Source organism: Haliaeetus albicilla, chromosome 10 (genome assembly GCF_947461875.1).
Source record: "Haliaeetus albicilla chromosome 10, bHalAlb1.1, whole genome shotgun sequence".
Lineage (NCBI taxonomy): Eukaryota > Metazoa > Chordata > Aves > Accipitriformes > Accipitridae > Haliaeetus > Haliaeetus albicilla.
Window position 1 is genome coordinate 29,493,162 of NC_091492.1, and position 16,883 is coordinate 29,510,044.

A 16,883-nucleotide genomic window follows, 5' to 3' on the forward strand; every position below is an offset into this window, starting at 1 on the left:
CCGTCAGAGGGTTTATTTATAGCCTCACTGGTGAAAGGAGATGCCTGAGCATGAAGCCTCTGCGGGCAGATCATGGCAGGGGCAGCCTGGCACTGGGTGCCCTCCTGGTTGGGACCCAGGGCAGTGGGAAGATGCGAGATCTGACCAGATCCATTGCCTCACCTGCCCAGTGGAGGAGCCTGGAAGTGGTACCGAGCAGTAATTGGAAAGGAGCAGATCTCCTTGAAGACCCTCTGACTCCATTCTTTGCCCTTGATGGGAGGAGGATGGTTCCCTACCAGCTTTTCTCTGTTTCATGTTGGGGTTGGGTGACCGCAGGGGTGGTGAGCAGATATTATAATGATGTTATTGGGGGAAAAGATCAGGTTTGGCAGGTGAGTGAGGCTGGTTTTAGTGAACAAAGCGATGCGCACAGAGAAGCAACAGGAGGGATGCAAAGGGCCACTGCTGCACTTCAACACCAGCAGCCTGCTGCAGCAAAGAGGAGAAGCTGTTGCTCTGGCAGTGGGTCTCAGCTGCCTGCAGCCCCAGTGTGATGCCTCTGTGTCACTTTACACTGGGTTGTGGCTGGACAGCCACGCTGACTCTAAAGGGGTAGAAATGTAAATATTTTTCTAAGCAGAAGCTGAGAGTGGGCACTGCCTACATGAGATGAGCTGGTTCCTGCGATGGATGGAGGGGCAGGGGATGCAGGGCTGCAGCAGGCGCAGGCCAAGCTGTGCTGCCGGCGAGGCTCCCGGTCCATCCAGCCATTGCAAATGTGCTGCTGTTTGGAATACATGTGGTGGCAGGTCCTCTCTGTGTGTGCACATACACACACATGCATTTTGTATTGATACGAGCAGCTCTGCTGCTTCAGCCAGGGGAGCTGCTCAGCTGGGGAGCAGCTGATGAGCCGGTCAGGTTTGCTCCAGCCTCAGCCCTCACCCTGGGTGTTGCATATTCCCTAAAAGTCTCTTCCTCTCTGGTTTGAAGGACGGGGGCAGCAGGGGCAACACTGCAGTGGCGACGCTGCAGCAGCTGCCATTTCCTTTTATGCAGACGGTTCAGCAGCAGAAACCACATTGCTCCCATGTCAGACTTTCCTGAGTGTTTAATAAGCAGCTCACAGGGAAGTGGTGCAAAACACTGTAGAGCAGGGTAGGGCAAACCCAGGTCCAATGACCCAGCTGTGCAGCTTCCACACCAGCCCTGGGCTCTATGACGCCCACACAGGGCAGGCCAAAAAAATCAAGATGATATCTCCAAATCATGACAGTTTGTGAGAAACCTAGAATGTATTTGGCTTTGGAATGGGGAACCAAGGGCGTTGGCTCAAGGGGAAAAAAACCAAGTTATTGATCAGGTCATCGTGCCACTGCCAAGCATGCCTCAGGCTGGTGAGTTTATCCCACGGAGAGGTGACTTGGCTTTAAAATTCGTCACTCACGCAACTGTCAGCAAATCTTGCCGCAGCATTTCAGTACCTGGTGGGATCGGTGCTGCAAGGTTCCCCCCCTACTGCCGGTGTCTGCAGGGAATATCGTCTGCTCCTTGCTCAGCTCGGGAGCCTGGCTGCCGGCCCCAGTCCTGCTGGGAAGCGGTTGTGTTTGTTTTGGGCAGCCTCAGCGGGGATTTAAAACTTCCAATGGTAACAAATGGTGTTTTGTCTCGCTGCAGAGCAGCTCTGCAATGTGCATTGATAAAAAACTATCCCTTACGAGGGGGCCTGGCTGGCTCCTGGGCTGATAAGGGCTGGGATAACCGTCATCCCTTGCTCCTTCCCCTTGACGGTAGCCAGCACTCGCTCCTGAGCTGGCTCGTGGAGCAGGGGACGAGGTGGTGGCATCACGAGAGACCGTGGTCCAGGTGTCAGCCACACAACCCATGTGAGAGCATCAGCTGTGCTCAGAGGGCTGCTGGGGTCCCTGGGGGCTCTGGATGAGGCCCCAGCAGGATTTTCTGGCCCGCCGAGTGTCAGCAGGATGCCTTTAGCCTGGGGTCGATGGGCAGGTTGCTGGGAGCTCTTCACAAACTCTGGGCTGATATTGGGGTAACTCAGCCCCTGCTGGGAAGCAGCACCTGACTCAGCCCCAGCACTGCGGAGGTGCCTGCGGAAGCTGTGCCACTGCCTGTGTCTCTTTAGGGACCATTTAGGTGTTTTCCTGCATCCCGCTTTGGGATGATTCCCAGGATCGGGATCAGGCAGCCAGCACCTCGTGCACCATAAAAGGCAAAGCGCTGGGGAAGAGCTGCTGGGGTGGGAGCCATGGCAGCCGCTGCGGTTCGCTGCAATGCCAGGCATCCCGGCTGTGTATAAATGGATTTGAGCCCTCCAGCTCTCCTGCTCCCCCTCCTTCCAGAGAGTTTACAGGAGCCCGTTTGGCAGAAGGATTATCCAAAGGGAGGAACTTTCTGCTTGGAGGATTGTTTAGAGAAATGCCCAGAGCGTTAATAGGGATTTTTGTTAAGTTATGTTTTGGAGTCTCCTAAGGGAAACTTGTTTCTGAGGCTGCTGTCGGGCTTCTCTGTTTATCTCGAGTGGTCTTTTTTATGTCACAGCCATTCCCTTAGCAATAATATATTCCCACAGATCATTCCAGCCGATCTGTCTCTGCCCTGTGTGCTCTGTGCAGGCGGTATCTCTCCCCAAAACACTGGGACGCAGACCAAGGCTGTGCTCCGCTTCCAAGGAAGGAGCGCTGGGGGAGATGCTTTGTGTCCATCGGGCACAGGGCAGGGAGGCAGGGAAGAGTGCCAGGGGCACAGATGCGGGTTTGTAAGCTCTCCGTGAAACCCACAGAGGAGCTGACGGAGGTGATCCTGCCCAGACAAGCCGCAGCAGATGACCTGGCAATAAATCGCTCTGGAAGCAGTGAGATCGGAGGGAAGCCAGGGAGGATTGCTGCATGGGACCGTAGGGAGTTATTGCTGCAGCAGGTTGGGGAAAAGAGGAGAGTCCCTGAAGAAAGATGCAGATGGGTAGCAAGTCCTGCCTGTAAAGTGCTACGGACCGCAAATTAGAAGCTGGGGGGTGCTTTTACAGTTATTCAGGTGGGATATATTTGGGTAGGGACCAGTGTAGCATCAGCTCTGACAGCTGTTGTGTTAGGAGAGAGCGTCCTGCCCTGCCGCAGAGGATGGGCTCCACCACACCGACATGCATTTTCATCTCTGCTGGCCATGAGGCTAAAAAACGCCAATTCACATGACCCAGGCACGGAGGCTTCCAAGCTGCCTCCGTCTCTCCCAGTAGCGGAGGAAGGAGAAGGCGGTGCTGAAAGTCTGCTGAGACCCAAGGTGGGAAGAAATCTTGGCTGGCCATTTTCAAAGCATTTGGACCAGGAATTACAGTGACCGAGCTCCTGGCCATGGAAACCTCCACCTGGCAATACTATGGATATTTACAGGATGACACAAGTAAGGCGAAGGGGGGAGACTGCGCTACTTCCCGGGGAGCCTCTGCAGGGACATGCGAGGATTATACCCTGCTGCAACTTGGCCAGGAGGGCCTGGGGCATGGGCTGGAGAGGGGGGACCTTCCCGACCCTGGGAGCGACACACAAACTCCTGCCAAGAAGTCAGAGATGAGCAGCAGCAGGCAGAGAGGGCAGCGGGGGCTGGCAGGGGACCCGTGCTTGGAAGACCACCCCGTGACAAAAGAGTGCAGGAGAGGGGAGGAGGGAGAAGCCCCTCTGAAGGTGTACGAAGCGGAGGTTGGGCACAGGCGAGCGGGCACGGGCAGGACGGTGAAGCCGGTGGTGTACAGGCTGGAGGAGAGCGAGTACAGGCGCCTGATCGAGGAGGCAGAAGCAGAACCTGAGGAGGAGTGGGAAGGGACAGAGCACAAGGTACCTGTGAGACAGGAGGGCTACCCAGGGGATGGGAAGGTGGCAAGTCCGAGCCTAAACAGGCTCAATGCTTTCCAAGGAGTCCTCAGGAGACAGATAAGCCGTTCGGACTCTGAAAGCAGTGCAGAGAGCAGACAAGTGAATAAACTGACCCTGAACTCTCCCTCAGAGGGAAACAAGCCGAGTGTCCCCATCAGGTCAGATAGCTTCGAGCGAAATGCCATGCTCATGGATTACATTTTGCAAAGCAAACAGGAGGCAACAACATCTGTTTCCTACGTCCCCAGAGAAAGCAGCAAGGCAGCTGAAAGCTTCAGGCAGGCAGCAAGCTTCGCCCTCCAGCCTGACGGCACTCCAGACCTTTGCCAGAACGGCCAGAACAGTGAGGAGGATCTGGCCAGGAATCCCGAGCCAGACAAGCGGGTAGCGAAGAGCCTTGAGAGAATGGTGTCTGGGGTTGCAAATTATGTTTCGGTGGCTAGAGACACTGGAAAGCTTTTGAGACAGAGCAGCAGCCAGCTCCTCGAGAGCAGGGAACAGCTCGGAGGTGAAGCAGATGCAGGGATACTCGATTCATACAGCCAGAAAAAAACCCCACCAGCCCCTCCTGTCAGGTCCCACAGCAAAGAGAGCCTGGCGTTGAGTATGAGCAAGACTGTGGCAATGACGGAGGCTCTGCTGGAGCCCCGCAGCGATGCAGCGAAGCCTGCCAAGGAGCAGTGGGCAGCTGCAGGCGCGGAGCAGCGAACTGGAGGCAGGACTGCAGGAGGAGGGGGCTCGGAGGAGCTGGAGCGGAAGGGGAGGAAGAGTCAGGAGGATGAGAAAGTGCTTAAAGTTGCCGACGCAAAGAAAACCTTCGAAAAACCCAAGCCGTCAGAGGGGAAGGCAGCGACGCCACTGGCCAGCACTGCCAGAAAAGGTGAGGTGTGATGGCTCTGCCGCGGGCAGGCTGGCAGATCCTGGCTCTGCCTCGTGGTTCTGTGGGGCCAGGGTGGATCTGGAGCACACTGCAGGGTGAGGGGAGGTGGGAACATGGCGGTCGTGAGGCTTTTCAGAAAATAGTTACCTTGTCCTGGCCGAGCAACAGGTGGGATGCGCTCAGGGCATGTCTAGCGATCTATGGTCGTAACGAGGCAGTACAAAAATCAGGCATTGATTCACGTCTACTGTCCGCTTGGTAAAAGTACTTCTTGCAGTGGAACTGCTTTGTGAGAAAGAGATTTGCTTTTTAAGAGTCTCCTGTATATAAATAAGTATAATATCCGGTACTCCTATACTGCTTTTCCCCGAACAGATACAGTGCAGAAGCGCCCATATGACACTTTCTCCCGCTGCCGTGTGGGATTATTTGCCTCTGCCTCTCTAGGCACTGGGTGAGCCGATATAATTTTATTTTAATTATGGCATAGAAAGGAGGCATTATTTTCCTTAGGTTCTTTTTCTCCTGCACTGTGACTTAGCCGAATAAGGCTTTCAGGAGAATGACATCAACTTGGAAACCCTTTCACTGAAAAACTATGGACAAATGAACTTTGTTGAAATTTTTCTGGTAAAACAGCGGTTATGCAGAAATAGGGAGAGATTAAAAATGAATGTTTGAAAGTTTGGATCCTGCAAGGGCATATCAGACCCATGCTGGTTAACTTACATCTTCTGTTTATTGACAATCTGTGATTGTGGATTTCCTTATAAGGGAAAATAAATGTGTAAAGGCACAGGAAATTTATGCTAGCTTTGAATCAAACAGCATGTTTACTTTAAAAAATAAGTGTGATTATCCCACCATGCTTGGTACATTGTGCTGTCAACTACTTTCATTCACGGAAGTCACAAAACCAAGTCAGAATATGAATATTGCCACAGAGTTTGTGTGTGTGTGTCAGCGTAACAAAAAGCCTAGAGCGATGAAAAACAGATCCTATGCTCTCAGGAAGCATCTGAAGACACACCATCATTCTCACGATGTAAAAAAATAGGGTTGTGAAATATTTGTCACTGCAAACTCTCTGCCATCTGACAGACTTGGGCTCTGTACCTGAAGCAGTGCTAGTACTGGCGTTATCAGGGTGCCTGGATATATGCAGCCTCTCCACTCCTCCTCGAGCAGGAGATTTGTCTGATTAAATGGTACAGTTGATATGGCGTGTTTTCATCAGCCAGGTCAGACAGAGGGAAGTTTTCATCAGCAATGAGGCATGCATCCTTTGCGGGGAACAGTAGGAGCAGGTGGATGCAATAGGTGATCTTACAGAGGAAGGGCGTGAGAAGGGACCGCAAGAAATCCTGCTGCATCCCTAAGGCAATACTGGCTACAGCTAACTCACTCCTGACAGATGTTTACCTACTTGTTCTTCAGGAGAAACAAGGAGGAAGGGTCAAGACAATCTATTTCCATGCTGAACTGTGAAAATGTTGCAGTAAAGAAGAGTAGGAATAGCTTCTCATTTTGCTATATCCGTGACACAGTCCATTGGGGTTTTTTAAAATCTGTTTCTAAACACCTACCTTCCCAAACCTCATACTGCCTAACCAAACACGAACATCTCGTGTATATTTACGATTACATGATTCCTTTCTCATATCTCTGATTTTTCCAGCACCTTTGGTCCAACTTGATCCTAGACAGCAGGGAGAGAAACAGAACAAGATGGCAAAAGGATTCAAAACTGGTTGAATAATGAGGACAAGACTAGGATACGTGATAAGTGTAACATGGAGTACTGCAGGAGTCACAGCGCCTAGCCTCATGTTACTGCTCACTGCTCACAGCCCCTGCGCCTTACATGGCTCCTGGCTGTTTTTTTTCTGCTATTCAGAATGATAGGAAGTGTCAATCCCAGGATATTCATGTTGTAAATAAAATACAGCTTGCTTTTTTCTTTTTCTTTTTTTTTTTTTTTTGTGTTCTGCTTTCTTGTCTCGCTCTTCCTAGTTCATCGTCTGGTGTAGTGGAGATGGCAACAGAGAAAACCCCATCTGTTGCAATTAATTGCTTCATTTTTACTTGGTGTCCCAACATTTTAGTTAGGTAGTGGGACCACCTCCCCTTCATCACAAAAATGGGAAAAAAAGAAAGAAAAATGTATCTCACGATCCTGTACAATGATGGAGAAGGAAAACACAGGAGGAAATAGGCTAGCTTGAAATTAATGTAGATATTTCCTTTTGCTGTAAAATCTTCAGGCAGCATGTATTTCTATGCCTTTCCTATAGATGAGTTGGTAGGGAAGTGTATGACATCTGTATTACTGCAAATAACATGCATGAGAGTGTGTATATGTAGTAATAAATGTGCTTTATGCAAGGTATTGTAAATCATTAATAACAATAGCATAAATTATTAATGCCCACCCTGACCTAATGTTCACTTATTATTACTTATCAATCTCCGGCATCTTCCATCCATTCCAAGCAGCACACAAACAATGTCATCGCAAGTGCTCGCTCACTGCAGCGGATTTTCATTACCCTTTGGGGAGGGGGCTTGCGATGTCAGCCCAATTTACCGGGTCTGGAAGTAGCGCAGGGACTCGTTCAGTGTCATGCAGAAAGGTGGGACAGACCTGGGAATAAATCTAAGGGGTGATGATGCCTAACCCTCTGCTTTAATTCACATCCTCCTCTTTCCTCCTTGTCCACATGCTCTGATACACTCTCGTACACTTCTCCCTTCCTGGCTGTTATTTTAAAAATCTGATTGAACATATTGCTCTCCTTATCTTCATTCCATAATTCTACAGCTCCCCTTTCTGGCCAAGGATTGAATAAGGCTGAACAGAATGGATTTTGCGCTCCCTCTCTCTCTCTCCAGCCAAACCCTTTGCTGGATCTGGGGAACAGATCAGCACAGGGCAACACTTCCCTGGGCAGACCACGTAATCCCGTCCAAGAGACAGAATTGATTAGCCATAATCAAGAGCTGTTACGTGGTCGCTGTTAGTGCAATTCTGTCTTGGCAGCTGCTCAACGTTTGATGATCATTGAAATGTCCCTTAAAAATCAGGCTTGTAAGCAGTTTAATAAAGTTACCCTTGCCACTCGATATGTGCCCAATGGACACTGAGAAAACAAGGCAGAAAGAGTAAATCTAATGCTATCCCACGCATGGAAAATGGCCTGGTGTTTTTTCTTTTCATTGCAATCAGTTCCGATTACCCTGCATAAGAAAAGCACTACGTTTCAGTAATGTTAAGTGAAACGTAAGATCACATCACGGATTCCAATGGGAGCACCTCTTCTCAACGCTGCTCAATCTGGCCTTCCGTATATAGATTGCCAGAGCCATAGAAGAAGAAATACAAAAATATGCAACTTTCAGGTGGGAGAACCTAGTGCTTCCTGTAAAGTTATTTAAATATAATAATAAATCAAAAGCCTTCCAGAAATAAATAGATAAATAGTGGACACAAATGTCCTTCAAAAGTTGTATAACTTGGATATCTGCAAACCCAAGCTCCGAAACACAAACTGTCATGTCTGGCATATTTTGCATGACTTAAAAGTTAAGCTGCAAAATAACAGGACTTTAAAGTGCTGATCTCTCTAAACCCTCTGTAAGCCGTTTTCCTTCATTCAGAATATACTTAGCAGTGAGGATTTAAGCAAATTGAAATGTTCGAGGCAAATTCATCCCTCAAGTGACTTTACTGGTTCTGAATGACTCGGCTGCCGTCCATCTAAGATTGCTCAGAGACTCCAAGCCAAATTGCATAATATCAGTGAAGGCCAAAGAAGCCATCAAAATTTCTCATAGAAAGAGGTGCCTCAGGTGTTTGTATCTTTCTTTACCTTTTCTAACTAATAACAAGGAAGGCTGTGGGGCATACCGAAAGCATTACTTGTAAGGCATGTCAAGATCATCATAGGAACAAACCAGCATGATTTATTGCAGTGATGGAATTGATGCATATTTGCAAGCAAGCTAAATATAGCTGCTGACATAAGTTTCAGAGGTGGAGTCTGTAGACACAGTGCTGTTCCGTATAAAGGCTGTGAGATAGACTGCAGCAATCGTGCATTGATGTAGTGGAGGGCAAAATATGTGGGATGGATAAAACTAGTGAAATGTATTTTTGAATAAATTCTGAATCTTTTCTGCAAGATTTAATAATCAGGCGTGTTGGTACTGATAAAATAGAAGGACAACTTTTGTTGTATGGTTCCTTGTAGCTGCAATAATTTGGTAATAGGATATTTTCCTTTACAAAAATTAGAATTTGTGATATAGTTTGACAAGTTGTTAGGCTTACATCACTCTGGCTATAATTTAAGTACTGTTTGTTAGAATGATTTTATTCAGCTGAAGTGATGAAGATTAACTGTTTACAGTGGAACCAAAGAGCATGTGTAAAATCTTAGCCATTCCTTCCATTGTTGAAGACTTCAGCCCGAAATTTCTTCATGTCATTTCTTCATCACCTTGTACAATGAGCTGTTGTGATCTAAATGGCTCATTAATCCAAGTCAGGATCTGAGTGATCTTTGGAGCATTTCCACCCAAATGTTTAAGGAAGTGCTAGTGTAAATTCAACAGGTATCATTTCCTTTCGAGTCCATCCTTAGTGACTGTCCCAAGGCCATGTCGAGCAAGCTGTGCTACAGGTGTATCCATCCCTGCAGCGACAACATGAACCAGGAACCAACCATTCAGGTGGCAGTTACTGAGAGGATTAGGTTTCAATCAGGTTTCTCAGGACAAATTTCACTTTGTGTCCTCTGTGCATCGCTCTCTTTTTAGATGGATACCAAAAATCTTCCTTGATTTCTCTTCCAAGCTGTTGGGTAGTGCTGGGTACTGCTGCCTTTGCCGTTGTTTTTCAATACAGGGTAAAGGATCACCTGGTACATGATTAAAATATAATTTCAAGATTGCCCACTGTTTTGAGCTAGAAGGAGCTACACATATGTATATTTTAAAGTATGATTTCATATGCTTGTATTAATAGTTTTTTATAAAGTTTTAAGCCACACGCACAGGTTCAAGGCTCCTAATAAATTAATGGCTGTGGGACTGGCAGTCAAGACACTCACCTCTATCACTGACTCATTGTGTGACCTTCAGCAAGTCACGTACCTATGTGGAAAATATGAATCACAATCTAAACCCACTAAACTACAGATTACCTGCGGGTCTGCTCCGAGGCTGCCAAACTGCTTTCGTTTTCTTCTTCTTTTTTAGCTTTAAAGAGATTGTTTGAGGGAGGAGGGTGGAGAGTAAGTGTGCTGGGCTGGCTTTCAGAAGGAAGGTATTAATTTCACAGTAATTGGTGCCGTGGGCAGTGCGTGGCAAGGATGCAGGCTTGCAACTCTAATCTTTGGGTGTATAATTTTTTAATCAAGGTGTTGCTCAGTATGCAGGAGAGACTTTCCTGCTTATTGAATCAGTGGTTAAACTAGTGTCAAAGTTTAACAGATGTTGGATAACATTGGTTTGTTTAATTTGTAGCTACTGTGGCATCTGATGTTTCCATCAGCTGTAATCACCAGCAAAACCAGGACAAATCTATCTCTGTGAGGCTTTCCGCATGTTTTAACACCCAGCTATCACTTAACAGGGTGTAGTTCACAGTCCTGTCGCAGTTTCACCGGGGAAGAGGAGGCTTCTCAGCTCAGCTCAGCTCACCACAACACACATATTTCTCCAAATTCTGAAGGATTATGAGGGGAGTTACGGGTGTGTTGGTCCCCTGAAGAATTAGGTCCCTTAAGCACCTAACCACATGCAAATGAATTTGCAAATATCGGCCAAAGCGTATAAGGAAGTTAGACTAGCTTTTGGTTTTGGCCATGTATGGTAAACACTGTGCAACGTGGGCACTGATCTAGCATCATTCATCCGCTCTTCAAGTCCCCTGGAGGAACAGACACACGCAGCCATTGAGAGCGGTATTACCCTGCGTGCCTTGAGGTATTTGCTGCACAGGTATTCACCTTCTTACTGTTTACTGTGTACCGTATTAATAACTGTTAGCCTCTTTCATTGAACAGCAGAGATAAAAAAACCCTCTTTACAACCACATAAGCCAGCATCCCCAAAAGCAGCTTTACTTTTAGCACAATGGGGAGAATCTCTGGTTTCAAGCTACTGTCCTGCGCTTCCCATTAAAGTGTGATTTTTAGCAGGGGCTTAAGCTCTCCTTTTGTCACCGTCTTGCTGGCAGTGCCGTTTTCCATGGCAGCAACGGGCCCCAGCAAATCGGCATGACAAAACGAGGTGACATGGTTGTTTTTCTTGCAGAACGGTTGGTTCTCTTCAGCGTCATTTTTCTTGCAGAACGGTTGGTTCTCTTCAGCGTCATTTTTCTTGCGGAACGGTTGGTTCTCTTTAGCGTCATTTTTCTTGCGGAACGGTTGGTTCTCTTCAGTGTTGCTTTTCTTGCAGAACAGTTGGTTCTCTTCAGTGTTGCTTTTTTTGCTGAACGGTTGGTTCTCTTCAGCGTCGTTTTTCTTGCAGAACGCTTGGTTCTCTTCAGCATTGCTTTTCTTGCAGAACCCTTGGTTCTCTTCAGGGTTGCGCTTGTTGACAGCAGGCTCTGGCTGTGCCCCGCTTGGCCGCAGGCTCACCAGGAACCACATCGGTGGGGTTGCGCCTCACTCATCTCATCAGCACTCGCAATTTTGGGTTTTGTTGCCGTAGAGCCACCAACCCTCCCTGTCCTTTTGCCAGTACATCCCCACCTTTGCTCGCACCCTGGCTATCTAAAGCACAGGACGAGAGTCCCATCCCGGCGGGGAGTCGCAGCTGGGGCTGCGAGGGAAGAGGCCTGAGGCAGGCTGGGGAGCAGCGGGGGTCACCGCGGGGCGCCGAGCCGCCAAGGGGCTGAGGGGAACCGGGCTGCCGCGTCCCCGCCGGGGCCGGGGAGGGGAGAGGGGAGGGGAGGGGAGGGGAGGGGACCGGCGGGGGGGGGCGGAGGGCGGGCCCGGCCCCCCGCAGGCAGGGTCTCTCCCCCACCGCCGCTGAGGGGTGGCTGCCGGGCGCCGCGCCTCACGCCGGCCGGCTGAGGGGAGGGAGGGCGGAAGGGAGAGAGAGGGCGCGCCACCACGCGTGGTAGCGAGCGCCGCGCCGCCATTGGCTAGAAGGGCCGCCACTCACCTCGCCGCCCCCGCTCTCCGCCGAGCGAGGCGGGAGGGGAAGGCGAGGCACCTAACGAGGGGGCGTGGCCCGCCGCACGGGGGGAGGGGCGTGGTCACAAGGAGGCGGGGCCTCGCGCCGGCGCTGCCCGCCCCCGCCCAGCGCGGCGGTCAGTCGGGCGGCGGCGGCGGCGGCGGCAGGCGGAGGAGGCGGCTCCGCCGGGCTGAGGAGCGGACGCGGGGAGGCGGCGGCTGGTGGATCGCGGTGCGCGGCACGGCGGGCGGGCGGGGGGGGAAGGGGGAAGGGAGGGAGGAACCGGGGAGCGGAACGGCGCCCTGCGGCGCGGCGGCTGGCAGCTGGCGGGGCGGGAAGGCAAGGCAAGGCGAGGCGAGGCGGCGGGCGGCCCGCCGCGGGGAGGCGGCGGTGCCCGCGGTAGGGCGCCGGGCAGGGCAGGGCAGGGCGGGGGTCCGTCCGGGCGGGCTCTTACCGCGCGGGGCCGGCCGCTGCCGCCGAGCCCTTCCTGAGGCGGCGGCCGCTGTCAGCGCCCGGGCCTGTGAGGGGAAGCGCCCTCCCCGCCCCGGCGCTCGGCCCGGGGTTTCTCCCCCGTTCTCCTCCTTATTAGGTAGCGGAGCGGCTCAGGGTCGCCGCGGGCCCCGGCATCCGGCGGCGGCTCGCAGGTCTGCCGGCGGGGCATGCCCGGGGCGGGCCGGGCCGGGCTCTCCCGCCGCGCCTGGGGCAGCCCCTGCGCCCCGCACACCTGATGCCCGCTGCCAGCCCCGGCCGCCTTCTGCGAGGAGGGGACGGGCGGGGGGGTGTTTTTTCTTTTGTTCGGCAGGTTTTTTTCCTTTTTTTTTTTTTTTTCTTATGGCGATGCAGCAGCAGCTCGATGGCACCGGGTGCCTGCGTGTCCCCCCGCCCCCGCGTCCCCGCTGCCACCCTGTAATGTTGCAGAGGACAAAAGATGACTGGAGGGTTTAGTTGGTTGTTGGTTTTTTGTTTTGTTTTTTTTTACGGTGCATGTCACGCCGTTATTAATGGCTCTTCTGAGTCTGCTCGGGAGACGTGTAAAGTCCTGGGTCGTATGACATGTTCCTGGGCTTTGGTTTTTTATGCAGAAAGCCACATTGTTTTAACAGCAGTGTCTCAAAGGCCAGAATTTAAAGGTTAGTACTTACCCGTGCTTTGTCAGATTAGCTGCCTCTCCACTCAGGATACAGGGAAAGACACCCGACATGCAACTGCACAAATGTTCAGCTGTAGTACCCCGGCTAGACAATGTGATGCTGTGACTGCACAGGAGACAGGTCTGAAAAAAAAAAAAAGGACTGAAAGCTGACTGGAAACAAAAGTAAAACTGATTGATGCAGTTTTATTGTTAAAGATAACTGATACGCATTAGCATCGTGGTTTTTTTAATAGCTGTAGTTTCAGTCCTGTACACGTTTGTTTGAGCATGTCTATTCAGCCTATTCACGCAGATGTGTGTGTGGATTAGTGTAAGCAAGACCAAGGATGTTAGCAAAATGAAAGAGTGACGTTTTGAATATACTAGGCTGTGGCTGATTTTTTCAGTTTGCCGATACCGATTCTGGTTTAATTTTAGGCTAGGCTGTATCCAAACTACTTGCCACTATCCTTTCTCCTCGTGTGCGCCTCTAAGCACATGCAGGAGAGAAGCTCTGTGCCTGCTGGAAGTGTGGGAAAATGGTGTGAACTGGCACAGTCCATCCTGTCAGAAGCGTGTTCGTATGTGCTGAACATGTGATGGCTAGAGAAAACAGCGGGTATCTTGTGCGTGAAGCAGGAGAGGATATATGCGATTTTCATTTGAATAACAAGCATTGAATCATCTTTTCTGCTCGGGGGAAAAAACAGATGGCTGTGCACTCACTGAGACATTTTATTGCAGCTAATATTCATGTTTGTTAAAGGCTGTGTACACAAAGGTAGAAGATCAGATAGTGTTGCAATCAAGTTAATGCATATTTATTTTGGGTATATATGTTTTTAGTATTTTCAGTAGCCATAGTAAGACCTGGCACACTCGGGTACATGTCAGGGAGCATTTGCTTTGTGTTTGTTTTAATATAGCACTTAATAATAGTAATTTTTCAGTGGGCACTTGTAGCCTTTTATACAGATTGCTTTAATCAGCATTTGTGTGTCTCTGTGTTGGCATTACTCTGTCTTCTAGTGAGCTGCCTTTTCAGACATCATTGGACTTTTTCAAGTTAAATCTTCATGCTTATTGCATCTGTCACTTCTGGGATTCACTCCAAGCAAAAGGCAGAGATTCAGTTTAATGGCAATGAGAAGGAATGCACAGAAGGGTAAAATATCAGCTTTCCTGAGTGATGCAGCAAAGGATGCGGAGAGATCTGCCCTCAGTAACTGTTCCATGCATCATGTTCAAGTTTAATATTAGACTTTAATGACGGCTTCATAAAATGGCTCATTAAAGCACAGCGTTGCGTTTTGATCGTTAAGAGAATTTATGTTATTGGTTTTAATTTGATTATCGATTCCGAGGACCATAACTTGGATGCCAGCTTCCTATTTTGAAGACATGAGCAAAACACTTCCTGGCCTGAGTTTGCAGCTTGGTGAGGTCATCAGCGCACCACTCCCAGGGCTAGGAATGTCCTTTCAGGCAAACTCACAGGCAGATTTTCACTTGACTTTTAAAGTATGGGTTTGTTTGTTTTGATTGTGTTTTACTGAGGCTTTTGTGATAATCTCAGTCCTTCTTTCAGGATGTGTTGGAACAGAAACTCACTGAGGATTTGAAGTGCCCCAGTTTAAGCCTTTACAGGGCATATGAACAAGAATTAAATGTCAGTGTTCTCTTCTAGCTCTTTCCCTGTAGTCTCCCCCACCTAATATTTTTGGTCTGCTTATATTCTGGTTGTTTACTCTGAAATTAGTCTGATTAGAAACTGCTTACAGCTTCAGTTTACAGTCACCCTGGTTATATTGCCACATGTGAAAAGTCAGATTGTCAGTGGCTTTAAGCTGACAGGACACGAACTGGTATTTTTTTTGTCATGATATGCACAAATGCAGGTGGTGGCGGTGGTGTAGCTGGGGTGAATGCCAAGTCAAAACTAAGGCAAAAAGATTTAGGTTAGCTGAAGTGACTCAGGAAAGCTAGCACTGAAAGTTGATTATTCTGGATGTGTTGAATATACCAGTATAGTTGGGAATCGGTTACTGGGCCCTTTCTTTCTATTTGCTAGTAGGATTGCTTTGTTCTACTTTTTCCTTATGTGAGTATACTAAAAACGTATTATTTGTTTCTTTTTGAGGTTATAATTGTTCAGTACATGACTTTGCAGGTGTTTTTAGATGATAGCTTTAGGCACGTAAAATGCCAGGGTAACCCTAGAATTATTTGGCTTCTCGATGTAGCAGTGATGAGCCCAAGAGGTCCCACTGGCAGCAGGTCTGGCTTTGCGCTGGAGGATTCTCTGATGCCAAGTCTGGCACTGATGGTCCTCGGAGGAGCAAACTGTCTGGAGAGGTTCCTCACAGGATATACCAGCCATTAGTTGTATTACCAACCATTAGTTGTATATGTGCCAGTATGGGTTTGTGTAGTGGATACATATCTGATCAGAATTTTTAGTGGCTGGATGTGGAGGTAATGATGTAGCTATAAAGTAGAAGGTGACTGTTGGGCAAATAGATAATTTTCCTTTACACCTCAGCCATGCAGTTCTTCATGCCGATAAGACAAATGTCATCTCTTTACAACAGACACCTTCGTAACAAGTCACAAAGTGCTCCTGAAATGGAAAAACTCCATTTTGTGATGGAATACCATGAAAGCTTTAAAGTCCTGCTCTGTAGGTCAGGAACTAGCAAGGAAGTTGACAGAGAACTAATGAAAATGGTATCTGCTGCTGCCTCCTAAGGGGAAAAAAAACCCATGTTGTTCTTTCGAAGGCTGCCAGCCTGCTGATGCTCTCATGATGCTCGTCAGTAGAAGAGCTCTCCTTGGTTTAGAGGTGACAAATTAAAACATGGGCTCTTTCACCATTTTCTTCTTTGCTTTTCTTCTTTGTTAAGATACCAAGGTAGAATCACCTGCATTGGAGAAAGGATAATAGCGTTTATTCAGCACTATCACTTTGCTGCTTCAACGTTATTTGCTTTGTCTTATCCAAATTTTGTTGATGATAACAGAAAATGATACATAATATGCTTTTTGCTATGAGCATGTAATGACTCCTTTGAGGTCTGGCTCTCAGTGGGAGAAGCTGGATGTGGTTGGATCAGTTATAGTGGCTCTGTTTGACATTGAGCTGGACCTCTCAATCCATCATAATTAGGTTATTCTTGTTTTCCCTTTTAATAGTTTAATTTGAAAAGCAATGGAAATAAAATTAAAACAGTGGTAGGATCTGACTTAAAGTGATTAAGGTTCAGCCTGATGCAGTCAGGCATGTTGAGATGAGCTCGCAGCTTTCATCTGGAGTGTTGCTGAGCTGCGCTTAGGGCCAAGTGTTCCCTTTAGGAAGGATCATGGTTTCCCTGTGGCTCTCCAAATCTTGGCTGGCCGTAGCATCTTTTTAGTTATGTATGTACAAGCATATATGTAATCTCTGTACAGTTCTTCTTAGCTGAATATTAAGGCAACCATTTCTGCAGTCTTATCAAATACGCCTAAGCAGATTTCTTAAAACTAGAGGAGAGTGGTGTGCCTAGAACTAGACCGTGTTTGCATCCATGTATGAACCTAGGCAATACATTTAACCTGCAATTCCTGGTGTAAGTAGTCCCTGGAAAATGAACTTCAAATTTAGAAATGTGGGAACTTCCCCTCCCTCACCCTCCATCCCCCTAGTTCTGCGTATAGTTGCTATAGAGACTGTGTTCTGGAGTCCTTGAAAATCCATTGTTTATCTCACATAAATGTATAAACCTGCTGTATTGAAACATCACACTATGAAGCGTCCCCTTCCCTTGCAAATCTGATAGGG

At 48.7% G+C, this 16,883-nt stretch overlaps 2 protein-coding genes across 3 annotated transcripts in view; both read left to right on the forward strand.

The window, feature by feature from the left end:
* The first annotated feature begins 2,824 nt into the window (after nt 1-2,824).
* LOC138687446 (uncharacterized) lies at nt 2,825-6,709 on the forward strand. The gene is made up of 2 exons (XM_069794597.1): nt 2,825-4,749; nt 6,428-6,709. Exons 1-2 carry the CDS (start codon nt 3,351-3,353, stop codon nt 6,502-6,504), a joined length of 1,476 nt encoding a protein of 491 aa, XP_069650698.1. The 5' UTR covers nt 2,825-3,350; the 3' UTR covers nt 6,505-6,709.
* Nucleotides 6,710-12,040: 5,331 nt separating this feature from the next.
* CORO1C (coronin 1C) overlaps nt 12,041-16,883 on the forward strand; it is a 47,404-nt gene continuing 42,561 nt past the window's right edge. The window contains exon 1 of one of the 2 annotated variants that reach the window (XM_069794598.1): nt 12,041-12,165. The gene's annotated coding sequence lies outside the window, so the exon portion shown is untranslated. The remainder of the gene's footprint in view (nt 12,166-16,883) is intronic. The other variant, XM_069794600.1, reaches the window with a different exon arrangement.